This window comes from Tasmannia lanceolata, unplaced genomic scaffold (assembly GCF_043159265.1).
Source record: "Tasmannia lanceolata isolate RefF3 unplaced genomic scaffold, GAP_Taslan_0.1 ptg000006l, whole genome shotgun sequence".
Classification (NCBI taxonomy): domain Eukaryota; kingdom Viridiplantae; phylum Streptophyta; class Magnoliopsida; order Canellales; family Winteraceae; genus Tasmannia; species Tasmannia lanceolata.
The window spans coordinates 36533000-36555568 of NW_027518683.1; the positions used below are offsets into that span (position 1 = coordinate 36533000).

At 44.4% G+C, this 22569-nt stretch overlaps 1 protein-coding gene across 5 annotated transcripts in view; it reads right to left on the reverse strand.

Moving 5' to 3' along the window:
• Positions 1–22569, reverse strand: part of LOC143878578 (uncharacterized) — a 77891-nt gene that overhangs the window by 25714 nt on the left and 29608 nt on the right. For all 5 annotated transcript variants that reach the window (XM_077380852.1, XM_077380849.1, XM_077380848.1 and 2 more), the window contains 3 exons: positions 19437–19545; positions 1770–1812; positions 1360–1534 (listed from right to left, as the gene is read on the reverse strand). In XM_077380852.1, coding sequence (XP_077236967.1) covers positions 1360–1534; positions 1770–1812; positions 19437–19545 — 327 coding nt within the window. The remainder of the gene's footprint in view (positions 1–1359; positions 1535–1769; positions 1813–19436; positions 19546–22569) is intronic.

Here is a 22569-nt window from a genome sequence, read left to right on the forward strand (position 1 = left end):
CGCCACGACACCAAAATACCACCAACAAATGTACAATATCAAGTAGTTGATCTCCTGTCTGATGGAGATCATGCCCAATCTGCATCCATGGTTTTAAATTTCTCCGAAATTTCCCCGAAACGACCGAAATGTTTCCATTTCCATCCCCGCCGAAACAAAATCTACATGATTTCCTTTCACGTCATTATTTCTCCGAAATTTCGACCGAAATGGTTGGAACGACCCGCCATTGTGGGGTCTGGGGAGGGCTAGATGTACGCAGCCTTACCCCTGCTTTGCAGAGAGATTGTTTCCGGGACTCGAACCCATGACCACCAGGTCAAAATGGAGCAACCTTACCGTTGTGCCAAGGCTCGCCCTCCGTCCATATATATAACCCAATTTAGATCTACTCCCAATAAACATCCAGCATGCTCTAACCATTCAAGATAGCTTGACCCATCAAATCTGAGTTGTGATCAAGACTCAAGAATGGTCCATCGTACTACTTCCCTCAACAATGCACTTCTCGGACCGAGAAAGGGGAACTGCTTGACGCTGCACATTTTAACTCATTAAAGCTCGATTCACGTCATTATGCTCGATAAAATTATGGGGTCTGATATGCAGTTGAATTCATTACAGAATTGCCCAGAGAACTGTTTGCAAACCTGATCCAACTTTAAAATCAATCAGCAACATGTGAAAGCTTTCAAACTGATTTACTTCATGCAAAACCAATTTCGGACAGAAAAAATCATAAACAGTCCACTTTCATGATCCAAATGCCCTTAAATTGCTTCCAGTACACCGAATACTCGAATACCGATCCAAACCACTTTCACAACAATTATCATAAAAATGATTTGGTGACATGTGAATCGGTTGAAAAGAATGCTCTTATGAAAGGTTAGATCAAACTACTCCCGATCTGTTCCTTCAAATTTTAGAAACTCGAGATTTTTAAATCTCAAAAATACCTCTTCAAGCAGCCCACAAGGCAATAGTCCAAAAAATTAGGCCAAAAATTCTTGTAATTGAATAAATAAACCTTCTGAGTTTAAAAAACATGAAAATTCACATAGGGTTTAAACTACGATTTGTCCCCTTCAATGCAATCAAAATATTAACTCATCATTACCAAGCCATGAAAATCATGAGAATTAAATATTTATACATTTTATTTAAATATAGTTTAACTGTTCTACAACAAAATAATATTGCAAATTTATACAGTGTGACTCACAAAAGCACATCATTCACAGAAGTTGCATCAAATTTCAACATAAACAAATTTTATAAGGTCATTCTGCAAAAAATTTGGCATCTTGCATGCAATAAAAATTACTGAAAGAACCAACGCCTTAAGGTGTATCTAACCTCAGAAAATCCTTCACATTCTAGAGTGGCCAAATTTTGAAGATCCCCTCCAAGTTTACCATGTTCACTTCGATGTTCCTCCTCATCAGCCATTTCACAAGTCACTGCCAGCACTAGTGGCGGTTGATGTGCAGTGCTTGAAGTACTAAGAAACTCCACCCCAGTTGGACTAACACTGATGGCACAATGAAAACAAAAATCTTATAATATGCCCTCCAAGTTCCATCTTCCATAGGTTCCATTGAAATAATATTTCATCATACAATAGTAAAAGGTTCATTACTAAAGAGCGTGAAACAAACATGAGAGATACACGTGAAGGCCTTGGACAATATTATTTGCTTAAAAAAGGAAGAAAAATGAAAAAAAATGTATGTATTATAACATATACTTGAAGAGCACCAATGTACCTTACAGTTCTATATATGTCCTGGACAGTCTCCTTCAGATAACCTGTATAATGTTGCAAATTTTCAGTTAGCATTCGGAAGAAGCCTTTGTCTGCATTTAAACAGTGATAATAGAAACTTATTACTTGGTTAAAGGAACATGAGAAACAACTCAAATTTTGGATAGTAAATCAAGTAACTAAAGTGGACAGTAAAAATACCAAATGATGCAACACAACGAAATGATTAGAATGTTAATGTGCATTTTTAGCAATAACAAGACTATTTGAATGGAAGAAATATAGGGTATTACAAAGACGCTCATGATTATAACATGAAGATGAAGTACAAATCAAAAGCATCCTTCAAACTAAGTAGCTAAATGATCTCCCATAACAAGGACCTCCCACTACTTTGCCATTGAATCAATTGTTGATTTAGCCTCCATACCATCGTGACAAACAGAAAGGGAAACAAACTGAACTGTTCTCTTAACATCACCTGCCCAAAAGAATAGGGTCTCCGGGTGAAGAGCCACTATTTGCGAAGAAACCCGCAGACCAAATCCCCATAAGTTTTGAAATTGAGCCGTGTAATACACCGTCAATCACAAAAGGGAAACTAACAGATCTAGTACAAGCTTCGCATCTACGGTGGAAGGAAGAAAAGTTGGGTATTAGAACTCTTGATCTACAAGGATTTATGGCGGAGAGGAAAAAGGCAAAGAATAGAGGTGCAGTCTCCCAACCTGGGGTCCATTGAGGCGGGGGGAATGGAGTTGCGTAACATGCAACTACCAGAATTTTAAATGGCGCAAGTTTTGCAGAAGGTGTCAACGTGGAAAAACAGGTGGGCTACCAGTGTCTTCAGCACCTAAATGGGAATTCGTAGAACCCCAAAGCATGGAGGAAGAAAAGGTTTTGGCCCGACTCTGGGTGACCTCATTCAGAATAACGGATGGGAATCCGGTAGTCTCAATGTCTGGAAACGAGGTGGACGAGAGGAGACAGATCTTGAAGTCGTGCTTGATTGGAAGATTAAAGAAGATGGAGTGGAACCTAGAAGATTTATGGAATTGGGCTAAGTGGTTTTGGGATATTCCCACTGTCACTAAACCTTCCACCCTTGCCCACAATGAAGTCCTTTTCATGTTTGAAAAGGAGGACATGGCTGCTAGAATCTTGGAGTTGGGGGGAAAGGCGTGCGGTCATTATCTTCTATCTCTCAAAGCGTGGCTTCAGGATTATCAACAGGGGGCTAAAGCAACCTGGGTCAGATTTTTTGGGATCCCACTTCATGCGTGGGCTATATCAAAGGTGGAAGCTCTGGGGAAAGTCTTCGCACACTTCTAGAAACAGACATGAAAGGAAATCATCAAGACTGTATGAGCTTTGCTTCGGCAAAATTTTTTGCACCAGATTGGAAATTTTCAAGGCCTTTTGTTGATCTACTAATCCAAAATAGTCATTTCAGAATAGGTGTTGAAGTCTATGACCCCCCCGATAATGGGAAGGGCGTTAAATCGAGAACCCACTAGGACTCTTAAGGAAATTCCTCACAACTTATATCCTTTACCGGGAAGACATTAGGCATCTCACCGGCGATCGGAGGGGCTTCTTCCCGAACAGGTCCCGGTCGAGAAAAGATGCAGCGAGGTACTTGAGCCTAGATCGATGCTTTCTGGTGACAGAGTGAGCGCTGGTGGGATGACCGTTGGCCCTTCCGCCATGTGGCAGCTACGTGTACGAGATCAGGGTGAGCCCGGTCCCAAGACTCAAAGAAGGATCCACATGGAGAATTCAAATTTCAAATTTCAAAAGCATATGACAGTTCAGAACGGTCCTTCCCCAGCCAAGCTGGCAAGTAAGTCTAAACTTCCCGAGGAAGAAAATCCTTCATCTTATGTTCAAAAGACTTTGGAAAACTCTTCTCCAATTGGGTTGGCCCACCTCAAGTGGACCCCGATTGGACGTTTCTGACGAAGCGCGTGATGAATCTGCGTGTAGCCGAAGGGGACGAAAAAAGACCCATTTGCCCCTCATCCCGTCAAGACTACAGGAAAAAGTTGCCATGGCCTTACGCGTTCTAAAGAAAGGATCAAAGCGATTTGTAATGTCAGGACGGAGTGGGAAGTACCGAAATCTTAATTGAAATACCACAAAACGGTGGAAAATACTCAGCCAAGTCTTTGGGGAGGAACATCTGAAGGAGGTTCCTGGAGGAAAAAATAAACAAAAGACGGTACTCTTTAACGAAGGAAGGTCCGCTATATCCTGGAAATATAACAAAGCTGCCTACAACCTTGGGGAAGTGGGCCCCCCTCACACGATCTACCGCCCACGTGAAGTCCTCGTTTGAGAGGACAACAAAGCCATTGGGAGTTCCAGTCCCCGCTCTCAATGAAGCTAGGTTTTTGAAACATTAGGGGATTGAGGGAAGACAGAAAGACACAGGCGGTGAAGGACTTTATTTATCAACGCAAGCTAGATTTGATGGCTGTCATTGAATCCAAGCTACTGGGGGAAATGGATAACATCATTAACAAAACATGGGGTAGAAATCATCGAGAATGGGTTGCAAAAGAAGCAGTGGGCACAGCACGAGAGATTATTGTAATTTGGAAAGAAGGAAGATTTCATAGAGAGAAAGTTCGAATGGGGAGGTTCTCGATTTCAATAATCTTCTCCTCCTCTGACAGGACTGAAAAATGGATGCTTACAGTCATTTATGGACCGGTCAGGACCACTAAGAGACGAGAATTATGGCTTGATTTGATGAATATTCGAGAATCATGGCAAGGTGCGTGGCTCCTGGGTGGTGACTTTAACACAATTCGATTCCCATCAGAAAAGAGCACACATACCAGAATCACAACCAGCATGAGAAACTTCTCAAAGTTTATTCAAGATCATGAATTGATAGATTTACCATTGAATGGAGCAAAGGTTTACCTCATCCAACAATCAGGAATGATTGATAATGAGTAGAATCGACCAGATCCTTATAACACGAGAATGGGAGGAGTGTTTCCCCCTAATCTCTCAGAAGGTATTCCCAAGGTCTGTGTCTGATCACAATGCGGTTGTGCTGGAAATCTCTAATTTCTTTAGGGGACCCCGACCCTTCAAATTTGTCTGGATCTTTTGGAGGTTGTTTTGGGGACAAGGTCAAGCAATGGTGGGAAGAAACTGAAATCAGTGGTTGGAAAGCGTATGTCCTCTGTCAGAAATTGAAGGTGTTGAAACTAAAACTTAAAGAATGGCAAAAGCTTGTGGACGAGGATACCAGACGAAGGAAGGAGATCTACCACCTTGGCCGTTTTAGAAAGTAGAGAGGATGATGGCCCGCTCTCAGTCGAGGAAAAAATGGACCATCTCAAACTCCTGGAGGAGAGTGAGGCAATTTTACGAAGAGAAGAAATCCAGTGGAGACAAAAATCTCGAGCCCTATGGCTTAAAGCAGGAGATATGAATTCAAAGTTCTTTCACCGAGTTGCAAATTCAAGAAGGAGAACCAACTCAATCAACTGCCTGGAGGATGGGGATACTGAAATTGAAGATTAAAACCTCATTAAAGCAAAAATTGTGGAATTCTACTCGGCTCTATATTCCAGGCCTACGGAATGGCGACCGAAGTTGGCTGGAGTTCAATTCAAAAGCATAACTCTTGATCAAAGAATTTTGCTGGAGCGAAACTTCTCTGAGGAGGAGGTTCAACAGACCATCTTCTCCATGGCTGGGGATAAGGCCCCGGGTCCGGATGGTTTCCCGATGGCTTTTTTTCAAAAATTTTGGAGAGTCCTAAAGGGAGACATTATGGCTTTTTTCTAAGAATTCCAGGAAAGGGGAATCATTAGTGAGGTAGCAAAAGCCACCTTCATTGCACTAATCCCAAAAAAGAAGGGGTAATTGGGATCAAGGATTTCCGCTCAATTAGCCTGATGAACGGCATTCCTAAGATCATATCTAAGCTGCTGGCTAGAAGAGTGAAAAATATCATGGGGGGTATTATATCCCAATTTCAGGGAGCCTTCGTTGAATCAAAGACTGGGATGTCCTTGATTTTATACAAGAAATGATGAGCTTTGGCCCAAAATGGAGGGTCTGGACTAGATCGCTCATATCCTTCAATTCCTTCTTGGTTATCATTAATGGCTTCGCGGAGGGGTTTTTCAAGGCCACAAGGGGTATTTGACCGGGGAACCCTTTAGCTCCTTACCCATAATGGTGGCGGAGGCCCTCAGTCAGATGATGATGAAACTTGAAAGCGAACATGTCGGGCCTGATTCGTGGGCTACAAGTTGGGCCCACTGGTGAAGAAATAACACATCTCCAATTTGCTGACGATACGCTGGTATTCTTGCAAAGTTCTTCTCAGGCCATCCCTAATATCATGAAGATATTCAAATGGTTTGAGGCCACGTCTGGCCTTAAAATTAATTTCAGTAAAAGTATGCTTTTGGGAATCAACATGGACCAGTTAGAAGTTCAAAATCTGGCACGGATGGTTGGTTGCAATGCCGGGACCTTCCCCGTCACCTATTTGGGCTTACCGTTAGGGTTTGGTATACTGTCGACCGCTCAATGGGATCCAGTGGTGGAGAGAATGGAAAGGAAATTAGCAACATGGAAGAAAAGGTACATATCCCTTGGGGGAAGAATTACATTAATAAAAGCGGCACTCTCAAATATGCTGGTATATTTTATGTCTCTCTTCAAAATCCCAGTAAAGGTAGCATTGTTGATTAAGAGGCTACAGCGGAATTTCTTGTGGGATGGAGATGGCCAAACAAAGAAGCTAAGACATCTAATCAATTGGGAGAGGGTGATCAAATCCAAAAGAAATGGACGCTTGGGGATTGGGAAGCTAAGACTACGAAATAAATCATTACTTGGGAAGTGGTTGTGGAGATATGGGTTAGAGAAAATGGCACTGTGGCATCGGGTGGTTGGGTCGAAATACGGATCGGAATGGGGGGACTGGAACATTAAGAAACCATCGGGAGGGAAGGGTTCCAGAGCATGGAAATCTATATGTTCGGTTAAGGAAGATTTTGAACAAGAAATACGTTCTAAAGTTGGTAAAGGCACAAATGTGAGATTCTGGTTAGAGCTTTGGTGCGGTAAAGCATTATTGAGTATGGAATTCCCACGTCTATTTAGAATCGCAGTAAGGCTTGACGCCACGGTATCAGACTATTGGTCAGACAGGGGCAAAGAGGCAGAGGTTTTTGGGATATACGTTTACGCTGGGATCTCAAGGAGCAGGCAATCCATGATTTTTAGAGGCTCCTATCTGTACTAGAGTCAACATATTGCTCACGGGTAAGGGAAGATGAGCGGGTATGGACCCCGGAATCCAATGGAGAATTCACAGCAAAATCCTTCTTTGCGGTTCTAAATACTGGCCAACCAACAACGGTCAGGCGAATATGGAAGTCCCTAGCCCCCCCCCCCCCCCCCAAAGAGGGTGGACGGTGGTTCACAGGAAAATAAATACTCGTGATCATTTGAAGAAAAGACATCTCAGGTTAGCAAGCATGTGTGTCCTTTGCCAGAAGAATGAGGAAACGTTGGACCATCTTATGCTGCACTGCCCATATTCATACCATTTGTGGGTAAGAGTGGTAAGAGTCTTTGGTATGTGCTGGGTATGTCCTGACTTAATTAGCTCTCTTCTTGGTTGGCAAAATGGACCCTTCAGTGATACAGGCAGACCGCAGAGCATTATGGTCGACCTTTCCCGACGCCATAATTTGGAATATCTGGAAAGAACGAAATAGACGGTCACTTGAGGACAAAAGCAAAACTTGTGGCGGGCTGGCATCGGATATTAAGGTGGAATTAGTCCCATGGGCCAAAGTTAAGAAACGAATTCCTTATGGGATGGGAGATCTCATAAGGAATTGGTTGTCAGTTATATGGGACAGAACAATTAGAACCAAGCCCAAACCCAAATGGGTGGCACCACCACTGGGGTGGTTGAAACTTAATTTTGATGGCTGCTCCCTCGGTAACCCAGGGAAGGCTGGTATATGAGGAATCATTAGAAATGATAATGCATCCACAGTTATGACATTCTCTGGATCAGCTGACATTTGTGATGCAAACGAAGCATAAATCAGGGCACTTCTTTTTGGATTCAGGTGGGCATACGAGAATAATCAGCGTCCCTTAATTGTGGAGGGTGACTCCACAAATGTCGTGGCGTGGGCCTCTGGCTCCTCAAAGGGGCCTTGGAAATTGCAGGAACTGGTTGCGGAAATACTGGACTTGATAAGACTCCTAGACCCGAGGATTGAACATCGTAGGAGATCAGCGAATGAAGTGGCTGATAGCCTAGTAAAGGCTGGAGCCCAAAGGGAAGAAATAGAAATTGTATCTTTTTTGTAAGCCCGATTCAGGGAAATGATTATAATAGTATTTGTAAGCTCACGGGGACGCCTTGTCCCAACTATATTATAATAAATTGTCATTTTTCAAAAAAAAGTACAAGCTTCGCATCTAGGTTCAGCATTAAAAACTTGGCCGCGTCAAATCCTTGAGCTCCAACAAACCACTGAAAACTATATGAATATTTCCTACAAGGTTTCTTAACAAGATCACCTGACCCAAAGAGTAGCGTCATCAAATGAAAAGCCACTAATTGTGAAGAAACCCACAGACCAAATCCCCGTTAGTTTTGAAATTGAACCATGTAATACCTATCTCAGTCTTTAAGTGGCAAAGTCAAAAGCCTATAAACTAGAACTAAAAAGGGAAAAAAAAAAGCAAATGGTCCAATTTACTACATGATATAGCGATAGAGAGTGCGTCAATTGCGACTAATGAGATGATCCACCATTTGTATCTTTTCAAGACCTTCAATCTAACAAAAAGCAACGACTATGAGTGGACCTGGTAAGGACAACAACCGACTAGGGACACTACCCACTCACTAAGAACTACTTAGGAAACATAAATCTAGCTAATTGAAAATAACCCATTACAACACCATTTCCATACTCATGATTCTTATATGATCCATGAGTATAATTACCATCAAGAAGGAATAACAATTAAAGCAGAAATGAGAAGTCAAGATCTTTAAGTAGTCAATGAAAGATAGGAGTTCAAAAATCTTGACCTTCCTCTCTATCCATTTAGTACTCAATTATAGCATCTTTGGCCTTTGTAGTAAGTCCTATACAACAATCAAGAGAAAGAATCTAAAGATGAAAAATCGCATTGCGGGACCTCCCAGAACCTAAGTCTATTGCCCACAATGCCTCTAAACTTGTGCTTCTAGCCCAAAGGAGGCATGTTGAGACCTAAAACTCACATCCTAGACACTTCCAAGATCCCCACTCCTCAAACCAAACCAATATTCCTATTTGGTAAGCTTCTTCCCTAGCTCATGCCCCTCATCAAAATCCCACAAACACTTAACATAGAAAGCCTGATTTATTCATTTGTATCTTCTGATGCCCAAGTCCACTTCTCTTGCTCATTACACAACCTCTCCCAACTAACCGAATGATATTTACTATTATTCATTTTATCATTCCAAAGGTAATCCCTTTGAAGTCTCTCAAGTCGCACAATAGATGGGCCATCAGAATAATGACAAAGTAAACCAACATTTTGAAAAAACCAATTTGATTAAAATGATCGTTCCACCAAGCAATAAGCGTCTCGTCCATGTAGATACCTTCTTTCAACATTGAAAACCCAAAGCACTTTCCAAGGCTTGCCAACACAGGAGTTTGCGTTGTGTTGAAATCATACGGTTGCAGATCAGAACTGAATGCATTGGGTAGACGAAGTTCACTACTGGCCAGTTCAAGTATATAGCCTGTTGGATTCAAACAAATCAAGAATTTGTCAGGATCTAGCTGTGATTTGGACATATGTCCCAAAGCACTCTAAGATAGCACGGTGATTTCATGGTGCTCGAGGGCTTCTTTATAAGGACAATAGTCTTCATACTCCCGATTGTTACCATGTGATGGGGGTCAAAAAGGACCTTCCAATCACGAACCAACACGTGGCATCAGAAAGGCATCATCTAACAAGGGACAATAAGGTAATCTCGGCCCAAGAGGGAAAAGCCTTGGTACGAACCCTACCCAACTACAGGCCAACACCTGTCCAAAGGGATAGGGAAGGGATAAAAGTCTAACCCAATCAGAGGCCAACACCTGTCCATCAGGGGTAAAATGGTAAACCAATGCCCAAGCCTCTACTATAAATAGCCCACGAGAATCCCAAGGGGGGAACGAATCCCGAAATTTACTGTTCATAGTGCTTACATCAACATTACGTCATCCATTGTAATCTTTTATGTCAGCTCTTCCAAAGCCATTTTAATAAATTACTATTTTTTTACCACAACAGATTGGCGCCATCCGTGGGACCCTAACAAAAAGCTGTTCCAGATCTCTTAAGATGGCAGGACGGAAGAGCGCCCGGAATACTTCTGCCCGAGCAGTTCAACCGGTATCCGAACACATCCCTCGGAGTACCCGACTTGCATCACAGGTCGTAGTCCCTCCTCCTCCAACAGCAACCGAGCGAAGTTCTACCCACTCCAGGCAGCCGCCTCCCACACCAATGCCTACCCTCGAACAATTCCAATCCCTTGTCGAGCAAGTGACCTTCCTGGCAGATCAATACAAAAACTTAGTCCAACCGCCGACTCACCAAGTCGACCCGAACAACCGGCCGCCCCAGCGAGAAAGGCAAGCCTTGGAAGCAGACAACCATATTCCTTCTCAACGAGAACATTCCCGCAATTCGTCAGACAGACGAGCTCACCACTCCAAGACAGGGCAAGCACCATCAGAACGTGGCCACCGCCTCAGAACTCGCTCACGCTCTGCCCATCGACAGCGAACCAAAAGTGGCCGCGACGACCAGGTCAAAACCCGGCATCATAGGAGAAGCCCAGAAACCCGATCGGACTCCTTTCCGAGTCCCGCCGTGCAGCAAGACATCAAGCAAGATGATAGATTGCAGAGAAGAACTGATAATATGCTGCAGAAGTTTGAGGAAATCGACAACCGGATCGAGGAGCCGTCGAAAGGACGCAATCAGTCTCCTCTTAAGCTGTTCACAAGCAAACCCCCCTTCACAGAAAGGGTGCTACGCGCGCCAACCCCTCGGGGGTTCAAAATGCCTCCAATCCCGCAGTACAAAGGAACGTCGGATCGTGTCGATCACCTTAAAACATTCAAGACCATGATGCTTCTGCATGGTGCTTCCGACGGTTTCCTCGGTAGAGCGTTCCCCACGACACTCATTGGAGTGGCTAGAGATTGGTATTCCCGTTTGAGGCCGGGCTCTATAGACACTTTTGAAGAGTTCGGGGAAGATATGGTTCGACACTTTATGAGTAGCAGAAGACCAAGGAAAACCGCTGCCTCTCTAATGGCCATGAAGCAAGAAGACAATGAATCTCTTAAAGCCTATGTAAATCGATTTAACAGAGAAGCTCTTCAAGTACCGAACCTAGACCCCTCCGCGCAATGAACGCGTTGCTTGCTGGAGCCAGATCCAATGACTACAGGCGATCCATCACTCGGAAGAACCCATCATCATTGGCAGACCTTATGACCGGAGCAGAGGAGTACATCTATGTAGAAGAGACTTTAGCCGCCCTGAATACAAGTCACACAGGTGCAACCGACGAGAAGAAAAAGAGCCCGAAGGAAGAAAGGAACCCCTCGAAGCAGTGCCAAAAAGACAGGCCCTCAAGGAGAGAGGAGAACTTTACACCGCTTGATACCTCGAGAACTCGGATTCTCGCAGCGATCAGAGAGGAAGATTTCCTCAAATGGCCTGCGAAAATGCAGTCTAAAGGAAATTAGAGAGACAGATCAAAGTATTGCCGGTATCACAAAGACCACGGGCATGACACAGACGAATGCCGCCACGTCAAGGAAAAGATTGAGCTGCTGATAAGGAGGGGGCACCTTAGACACTACGTAAAAGATGACGAACGCAGCAGGAAAGAGCGCAGGGACCACAGTCCTCAGAGGAAGTCTGCATCGGTCGCGGTCTCCAAGAGCCAGCAATGAAACAACCGCCCCGAGAGGTCCACCAGCTGAGACGCAACGTGTCCAACCAGCCGGGGTCATAAACATGATCATGGGAGGATCAGCAGCAGGAGGAACGTCATCATCTGCTCGAAAGGCCTACGCCCGACAGGTCAACTTGGTTCATACCTTCGCCAAGAAGAGAAAAGTCGATGATAACCTCATATTGCCCCATGATGACGCTCTGGTCATCACCATGCTAGTGGCCAATTGCGAGCTAAAGAAGATTCTGGTAGACAGCGGAAGTTCTGCCGATATCTTATATTATCACGCTTTTAAGCAAATGCACATCGGGGAGGAACGTCTCAACCAGCCAGTTCGGACTTATTTGGATTCTCCGAGGAGATAGTCAAAGTAGAGGGGTCCATTGAACTCCCAATTCTCGTTGGGGAGCCACCCCTGCAAGCTTTCGCCCTGGTTAATTTTTTGGTGGTGAGGGCCACATCAGCCTCCAACGGCATCCTTGGGAAGAACGGACAAAACCTCCTCCACGCCGTTCCATCTGCGTATCATCAAAAAATAAAGATCATAACACCGAATGGTGTAGGAGAAGTCAAGGGGGACCAGCCGCAGTCAAGAGAATGCTATGCAATGGCCCTTAAAGGAAAGAGAGCATCGAAAACGCTACCAATCGGGGCATGAGTTGTTAAGCTTCATGGATGCTTTCTCTGGTTATAACCAAATACGGATGTATGAAGCCGACATACCGAAGACCTCATTTGTAACAGACCAGGGAACATACTATTATAGGGTAATGCTCTTTGGGCTGAAGAATGCAGGAGCGACATATCAGCGGCTCGTCAACAAGCTGTTTAGTAATCAGATTGGGCGTAATATGGAAGTTTACGTCGATGACATGTTACTCAAGGAGCAAGAAGGCCCAGAACCACATAGCCGATCAGAAGGAAACGTTCCAAGTCTTGAGAAATTACAGCATGAAACTCAACCCAGCCAAGTGTGCATTTGGTGTCACAGCAGGAAAGTTCCTGGGGTTTATGGTCAGCCAGAGGGGGATAGAGGCGAACCCGAAAAAAATAAGGGCAATAATGGAAATGGCACCGCCAACCACCATACAAGAAATTCAGATACTCACGGGACTGATGGCCGCCCTGGGGCACTTCGTCTCGAAATCAGCAGAACAATGTCCTCCATTCTTTAGCGCAATCAAGGGAATCAAGACCGCTCTCTGGACAGTAGAATGCCAAACCGCGTTCGAAGAGTTAAAACAATACAATGCCCCCCCCCCCCCCCCCCCCCCCCGCGTTACTATCCAAGCCAGAGCAAGGAGAGGAGTTGATCTTGTATTTGTCCGTGAGCCCGGTAGCGTTGGCCGCCGTGCTAATTTGAGAAGATCGCGGACATCAAAGGCCGATTTACTATGTCGGCAAGGTCCTACATGAAGCAGAAACCAGGTACCAGAGAGTGGAGAAGTTGGCATACACCGTAGTTTTGGCGGCTCGAAAACTGAGGCCGTACTTTCCAGCGCACACTATCAAAGTCTTGACTGACCAGCCACTCAGACAAATCCTACATAAACCAGACACGTCGGGTCACCTCGTAAGATGGGCAGTAGAGTTCAGCGAATTCGATATACGCTGGAGAATCTCCTTTCAACTTGACCTTTGGGACAGAAGTTGTGATTCCCATAGACATTGGTGTCCCCACCTCACGGGTGGCAAATTTTGACGAGCTTCACAATGGGGAGGGACTTCGCGGGAATCTAGACCTGTTGGAAGAGACTCGGGAGAATTCCCGGATCCGGATCGCCGCATACCAGCAAAAGATGTCCAACTATCACGACTAGAAGATCCGTCCAAGAGAGCACTGCATGGGCGATCTAGTCCTAAGAAAAGCAGCAGTTTCACAGCCCCGAAAGGTAGGCAAACTCTCCCCGACCTGGGAGGGGCCATACCGGGTAACTCAAATCATCAGGCCAGGCAGTTACAGGCTGGAGACCCTCGGAGAAGACCCGCTCCTACAAGCATGGAACTCAAAATTTGAGGAGATACTATCAGTAGCCGGAAATTCTTGGGAGCCCGTGAGCAAAAAGATATGTGGCAAAGATACGAATGTATATGTGCAATGCCGAAGATGATGTACCCTCCTAGTTTTATAATCAATGAAATGTTCACAATGGTTTACCCATTCCTCTTTCAAACAAGATAATATCATTATCCGCCTCGGTTGTCCTAAAAAAGACCCGAGAATCACCTTGGGTCAGAGGCCAAAACGGGGGCGGATCATAAAAATTCATACTAACGAGCCCGAGCCTTTTAGCTCTGGTAGCGCAATATCATCCACCTCGGTTATCCTCAAAAAGACCCAAGAATCACCTTAGGTCGGAGACCAAAACTGAGGCGAATGATGAAAATTCATAGCAACAAACCCAAATTTTTCAGCCTGGGAAATATGATGTTATCTTCCTTGATTGTTACCCAAAATAACCAAGGATCACCTCATATTAGAAGACAAGGCCTGCAAGGGCAATAAGATTCGCACCAAAGAACCTAATTGCCTTGACTCGGAATGAACAATATTGTCCAATTCTGATTGCCATAATAGCTAAGAACAGACATCAAAGAAGCCAAATAGATAAGGACAAACCACAACACTTGGATAATTTTCAAAAAAAAAAAAAGGAAAGCACTTTTCCATTAATGGAATTCGTTGACAGTACGTTGGAAGGATTCGAGGCCGGGAACAAAAGAAATACATTCAACACATGATAGAGGAGTCAATTCAAGAGTCTAACTCATGACTCAAAGCAGGCGGACCAGCTGGCAGACTCAAGCTTCGGGGTTCCCTACCTGCTCGGCATCCACCGGATCGGTGGTCTTCTCCGTGGTCCTTTCAGCAGTCTGCTCGATAATCTGATCAGGAACCCCTCCGGTGGCCAGCTCGTCCGTCTCCTCGGTGTTCTCTTCGTCAGCCGCGGCCAACTCAACGAAGAACTCTTCCATAGGGATCTTGGGGTGTTTCTCAGAAATCTTGTTCTTGCATTCATTAAATCCCAGGACATATGACTCGGCGGCCAAGTGTACCAGCTCCTCCTTGGATGCAACCGCTGCCTTCCTGATGCTGCTTAGCTGTCTCAGCTGCTGCTTATATTTCTCGAGATCAGCCTCTCGCCCGACCTTTTCTGCAGCCAACAAACCTTTCAGAGCCTCGATCTTGGTGTCCTTGTCCCGAATGTCTTGATTTAAGCAAAGCTCCTCCTTTTTCAAGTTACCGACCTCATAATTAAGACCAGTGATTGCCCCTAAAGTCTCCTTTGACTTATCAATCAAGTCACCGCACCAGATGTTTACTGCGTACAAATGCGAGTATATTCCCTCTATGCTCGTCTCTAAGGGTTCTTCAGCCACTCGAGCCATGTCCTTAGGAAGACGACCCTTCAAGATAATTTTCTTCGCAACAAGGGGCTCCCCGATGCCCGTGTTAACCTTCAGGACGGTCCAATCCGGGCGGAACACCGGGTCGATATCCATGGGAACGCTGGCGTGCTCGGAACACCGGGTCGATATCCACTAACTTCTGCTCGATGATAAACTCTCTCCAATGAGTACCCCCAGTGGCAGCACCATGCGACTTTATCATCTCAAACACAACAAGATCTTCACCATCCAAAGCAGGTGCTCGGCTGAGGGCTTTGGTATTATGGTAGGACCAGTTCGTAGGCACTGTCCACTCCTCGCCTTGAGTGACAAAGAAGAATTTATTTTTCCAACCATGGATGGAGGTTGGCTTGCCCTTCACTATTTTTACATCGGCTCGCTGACTCAGATAGATCCCGCCATCCGGCTTGTGCCTTTTCAACTGGGCACATCTCCGAAATAGTCTCAAGGTTGGAGTTTTCTTCAGCTCTTCCCTCAATAGGTACATGAAGCCGATCAGAACTCGCCAAGAATTCGGCGCCACTTGAGCCGGAGCCAACTTGTAAAATCTCAGGACCTCGGCTATGAATGGATGGATAGGAAACCTGAAGCCCCTCTTCAGAGTCTCCTCATATACGCATAAGTCCCTCGGGGAAGGGTTGCACGCCCTGTCACCCTCCAGAGCATTCCGGAGACCGAACTGGCCAGGGATACAGTACTTGACTCTAATGAACTCTAACCTAGAATCTCGAAGTCTGTTTCCCTCATTAAGCGCGCCGATGTTGTAAGTAAGATCGGCTCTTCTCACATTTCTGGTGGTTGGAGTTCTTCTATTGGCGATGTGTTGTTCTGCTGATGTCTATTCGTGGTGCTTCGTCGTTGTTCGTTGTGCGCGCCTTTGGTGTGCGTATTTTGTTCATGCTTCGCTGCAATTTCCCTGCTGAGGCACCTCAGTTCGATCGTTATTGGTGTACAAATTTGATAGCCGTGCTCTGATTCAGGGGGAGGCTCTATGGTGATCGCTCTGACAGTAGTGCTGATTCAGGGGGAGCTCATTGTTTTGGTGGCCGTTGATCCCGCTGTTGTACTCGTTGTGGCCGTTGTCCCTTTTTGTTATGTATTTCACTATGTATTCACCACACTAGCTTGAGGAGTGTTGTACCAAGTTGGCAGTGTGTATGAGATGATTATCCTTTTTGTGGTATGGGTATTGTAGTTTTCTTTGTACCAAGCTGGAGTTCCATAGTATAAACACTCCAGCTTGAGGGGGAGTGTTGAAGAGTATGTAAGGGTAGTTTAGGTATTATGTACATGTGTGGAGGGTATTGTAGTCTTTTTACAAGGTTGCCCTACTTTGGGCCCATCCTGTCCATTCCTCCTTTCCTTCCTCCTACCTTATCTCCAACTTCTAGCAATAGCTTTCTGGGAATTGCAGGAGGCTTTAACAGCTGATCAGAAAAGTAAAATAAAGAAAGGTGTGTCATTATTAAAAAAGAAGGATACATGCATACATACATATACACTGTAAAGCGAGATACTCTATTGACCAATAGGAAGTTGATTTTTTGTGTTCTAATTTTCTGTTGCTTTGGCTTTAGTTTGCTTCATTAAAAGGTAAGCTCATGTTCTCTTCCACTTATTCATCTGATTTTATTGGAAAACTTTGTCCATCAAGAATGCAGCCATCTTGGCTGAAAAAAAAAAAAACTCCTCTTCTCTTGACGTAGAGATTTTATGTAGGTGACATCTCCCTTCATCTGAACCACTCCGGTACATTATTGCTCGAATAGTATGGACCGATCAGCGTATCATCTGAACAAGAATTGGCAATAATTCTCACAAACACTCTCCTACAGTCACTACGGTGCCATACCTGGGGTAAGACTTACTCGCCCATTGTAACAGTGATGTTTCACTTGGCAGATTTGAACCGGCAAAATAGTTCATCCTTTATGCAGTTTGTCACCATAACAATTTTTATCCACTTCTAGCATGTGGAGCAGGTCCCGGTCAAAGAGTAGTGGGCCTGGTATAGTGTAAATATATGTACAATTGGGTTGCACGGTGGATTAAGGCAGTCTGAGCAAGTAGTTTTATGTGTACATGATGTAGATGGATGAGGGAAAAGGGGCAAAGAAAACTATATAAAAAGAAGGGGAAATGATAAATGCGCCCCTTTTCATCACTTGGGACACCTAGCTACAGTGTATCTATGATTGCAAAGGGGCTGATGTACTTCACATCTAAAGGAATGAAGTGACCTGATTGCCACGTACAATGCAGCTGGTGTCCCAAGTGATGAAAAGGGGCGCATTTATCATTTCCCAAAAGAAGCTGGTTGTTTGGAGCATATAATGTGCTAAGATGGGCATTGCAAGAGGGCTGCCACATAGGCATGCAAGTGGGCTGCCACATGGCCAAGGAGGACAGCTGTGTATTAACTAACTCCCTCACCACATCGTCATTCACAGCTGGCCAGCTAGTTGGCCAATCTAGAACCATCTCCTTTTGCCTATAAATAGGGCATGATGTGCTGTAATTTTAAGTTTTGAACAAGGTCTCCAGAGTTGTGAGTGGAGTTTCTTTTGTGTAGACACTTGGGCTCAAGGAAGAGAGTTTTTCCTCCTTCCATGGAAGAGAATAGGACATGTAAAGAGATGTAAAGAGCTTGGAGCAAGTCTCCTGCCTATTCTTTCTTTATCATTTTCTCTTTTGGATGTAATAATCCCTGCAAATAACTTGTGTTTCTGATTTCTATTCTTAGTTCTTGAATTTCCAGACACAGAGTTTATAGATTTGTTCCTTCTTCATAAGGCTAGTTTAAATTTCTGCCAGAGACCTAAATCTACTACCGTCATGTTGACTCTGATCTCAAATCAGATTTGAGAATTTTTGTTCAGATATCTTGGCTGTGATTTGACTGCACATGACTGCAAAGTTCACTAATCTGAACTTGCTGCATAGCAAAGTGCCGACTCCTTATAATTCATTCCTGGACCAAATTTCCATCAGATTTGCTACTTAATTCTCACCTGAGATTTCACTTAATATAGATCATCAAGATGTAAAGAGAGTTTGCATAGATCTGTTCTAACTCCACAGATAAAAGGCCTCAGTGTCTGGTTTCACATGACGAAAATTCTACAAATATACAGAACTCTCCCTTAGCTTTTAGAGTAGAATTCATTTCCCTATTCTTTTTTAGTGCTTTCCATTCCTGAGTGTTCTTGGATCCCATCTATAGATTTCTCATGAAATTCTCAAATTTAAGTGATTATTTCCTTTCTATTAACGAAATTTCAAGCTTAAATTCCATTCAGCAAATTGTGTCCTTGCTCTCAGTTATAGCTCAATCTCAGGATTTTGATCCAAAATCTATCAGTTTTGCTCCTTTCATTTCCTGAGTGTTGTTCCGATCAAATACTAAAGTTCAATCCCCTAGCATCTCCAAATTGAAAGGATTTCAAGCTTTACACAGAGTTCTCAGGTCTTACCACAAAACCTGCAGTATTGATCTGAACCTGTGGTTGGTGTTAGTGTTCATAGATATGAATGGATTTTTACTGTCTCACCTTATGTTGCTTCTAATTATCTCGTCCATATGCCACCGTTTAATTCTCTTGTAGTGCCATCACTTTGGCCTTTCTCCATGGACTTGAATACGACAACAGGCTGTGAATCTAATAACTTCAAAAAATCTTTAGGCAAAATATGAAGGGTCTTACTTTATACAGCACCATCAGATACATCAATAAACCATGGGCTATGAACTGTGAATAATAAGCACCTACAGTGCAGAGAGTGTGCCTAATCCTTGAGGAAAAAGAAAATATTTATTATGTTGAAGTCACCCCACTAGGCAATGCAGCTATTTCTACCAGCCCACGGCATTTTACCATATCAATATTTAATGCCAATAAGTTAATTACCTCAAATGTATGTAACATAAATAAAGACCCAGAAAGTGATCCATTAAAATTTCAGAGATACATGGAAAGACATACATGGAAGCAAAGTTTCACTAGTGTAAAGTTTATAACCAATTTCAGAGATCCGTAGATCACATAATAGCAAGGAACAATTGTCATTAATAGTTTCCTAACGAAATTTTAAGCTAGCTCATTTAATACGTTGTATGAAAAAAAAAAATTAACAGTGATCAAGAGATCAATCAAGGAAAACAGTCTCTTCTGAAAAGTGGAAAACAATTTTGTAATTACATAAATTTTCATATAATACCATAAGCAATAAGTTGATCAGCAAGTGCTTTCCACCAATTTGATGAATACACTTTCCCAAGCCCATGCGATGGAAGTTGGTCAAAATGACTGTCGAGAATCTTCCTTGACTAAGAAAAATACACAAGTATTATTAGCATGTTGTTCATTGCAAAGTCAGAATTGGTCAGACACTGATAAGGAATTACTTTGAAATCCATCCAAGGTTGGAAAGAGGATAAAGATAATGTAAATGGATTAACCAGAACAAATACTCAGGAGTATCAGTGAATCAAACAAATTGCATATATTAATCTCTAATAAACAGGCATGCTTTGTTGCAAGACACCGTAACCTTTTTACTCGCGATCAAAATAAAGGACAGTTCCTCTTTGGGAAAACCAGAAAAGATAAACTAATTGGTAGGTACGAGCTTCTTATAAAGTTCCTCTTTGGGAAAACCAGAAAAGATAAAATAATTGTTAGGTATGAGCTTCTTATAAAAAAGTTTTGGTGGAGTAGTGACATTTGATTTGTTTAGGAAAATGGAATGAAATCAAAGCCAAAATGTCCATCAAGGAAAAAAGGTCCACAAAGTGGTTGTTGCTGCCACCTTATAGTAACCTTTTTTTTAATGGTCTGCCACCTCATACTATGAAACTAAATTTTAATGAATGCTCGTCAGAAATCTAGGGTGGGCAGGTGTGGTTGTCTATAGAAATGACAAAGAGGATGTTATTTTGCCATTCTCTGGTCCCAATGGTATTAAGGACTGTACTGAAGTCAAAGCAAGGGCACTCCTTATGAGCCTACACGTTGGCTTCTTGTGATAGGCACATGGGCGTTCTGTCGTAACATGGAGATCCATGCTAGGCTGAGAATTGGATGCATTGCACTAGAAGCATGGGTGTTGGAGGCACTTGGCCAACGCCCATATGGGCACCGGCGGTTGCCTCAAACCCTTAGGGTACAAGGATGCTTTGTGATGGGGTACAAAAGAATGCCCCAATCGCTACTCGACACATGGCACCAATGGCGGCCCATAAAGCCATCGCCCCGAGAAGGGTATTAGGGTCATTGCAACCTAAAAAGGAAGGACCAAGCATAGATCTCACCCAACCATGATCATACACCTGTCCAGGGGTATGAAAATAAGGGTAAGGCTTAGTCCACTAGCAGGTTGACACCTGTCCCAAAGGGTAAAAGGGTAAACCAACACCCAAAGCCCTCTCTATAAATAGCCCTCATAAAGACAAGGTAAGGGACTCGAATCCCAAAAAATCACTATTCATAGCGTTTACCTGTTCAATTGTGCCCATCACTGACTTGAGTGTCGAAGGGCCCGTCCGGAGTTACGACTCCGGGTTGGTCTTCTGACCTCGTGTTCTCCAGTGCAGGTCATAGTCTTTGGATCCACTCAGGAATCCAGATGCGCCAAATCAGCTCTTTTGTCACCGCCTCATCTGTTACCGATTTTGGGCGTAACAGATTGGTGCCATCCGTGGGACCCGAACTAAAAGCCGTTCTAAGTCTCAAGAAAAATGGCAGGACGGAAGAGTAATCGAGCAACTCCCGGTCGGGCAGCCCAAACGGCACCACGTCTCGTGTCTCGAGGAGAACGACTCGCCTCGCAGGTCGTCATTCCTCCAGCTACTACGGAACCAGGCCCTGCTCGGTCAGGGCTTCCAACTCCCGCCTCGGCTCCTACGCCCGAGCAGATTCAGACTCTTTTCCATCAAATGACGATACTAGTCAGTCAATACAAAGATTTGATACAACCGGTCCCTCAAGGCCTCCCCTCTGAGGTCCCTCAACCTCCAGAGGAAAGGGTAAACCCACAAGTGGTAGAACCCGCGCCACTCCATCGCGATCAGACTCACCACTCTCATTCGAGACAAGACCACCACTCCAGAACAAGGCATGCGCGAACAGAACCACATCAACGTCGTTGATCTAGATCTCGATCGGCGCAGCACTACCGACCCAGGGTTGGTCGCGCAGAACAGGAAAGATCTTGCCGCCGCAGGAGGAGTCCCTAGAGCTAGTCGGATTCGGCGGCGGGCCCCACTGTAAAAAGGAGGAACAGACCGTCTAACCGAACGGAAAAAATGATCCAATGTTACGAAGGTTTGAAGAAATCGATCACCGGATCGAAGAACTGGCAAAGGACCACCACCGGTCCTCCTTAAGGCCGTTCTCCAGCAGACCTCCTTCACTGATAGAGTATTAAGTGCGCCAACACCAAGAGGGTTCAAAATGCCTCTGGTCCCACAATATGATGGGACCACTGATCCAATAGACCACCTAGAGACGTTCAGAACTATGATGCTCCTTCACGGCGCCTCAGACGGATTCCTATGTAGAGCCTTCCCAACCACCATAACGGGGGCGGCGAGAGATTGGTACTCACGCCTCAAGCCTAACTCAATTGACAATTTCGAGGAGTTCGGAGAGGATCTGGTCCGGTATTTCATGAGCAGTCGAAGGCCACGGAAAACAGCCGCATCATTAATGGCTCTAAGGCAAGAGGATGGCGAATCTCTAAAATCATTCGTGAGCCGATTCAACGGGGAAGCTCTTCAAGTTCCAAACTTGGACCAGTCCGCCGCCAGGAACGCCCTCCTTGCTGGGGCCAAATCTAACGAGTTCCGGCGAGCGGTTGCTCGACGAAATCCGCACTCGTTGGCCGATCTCATGGCTGGGGCGGAGGAATACATCTCAGTGGAAGAGACCCTCGCTGCTCTCGATACAAACAGGAAGAGAACCTTTGAAGAAGAAAGGAACCCTACAAAGCAACGTAGGGACAATAAACCTCCGAGAAGATAAGGGAGCCCACAAAGAAGAGAGCAGAACTACACACCCATTAATACATTTAGGACTCGCATATTGGCCACGATAAAGGAAGAAGATTTTGTCAGATGGCCGGCCAAGATGTTGACTAAAGCAAATAAGAGGGACAAGTCAAAATACTGTCGATTTCACAAAGACCATGGACATGACATCAACGAGTGCAGACATCTCAAAGAAGAGATCAAATTACTGATCCAGAGGGGATATCTCAGGAAATATGTCGAACGCGGTAGCGACAAAAGTGAACGCAAAGAGAGAAGCCCTCAAAGCAAGAAGAGTCCACAGCTACCGCGATCACCGCTAGC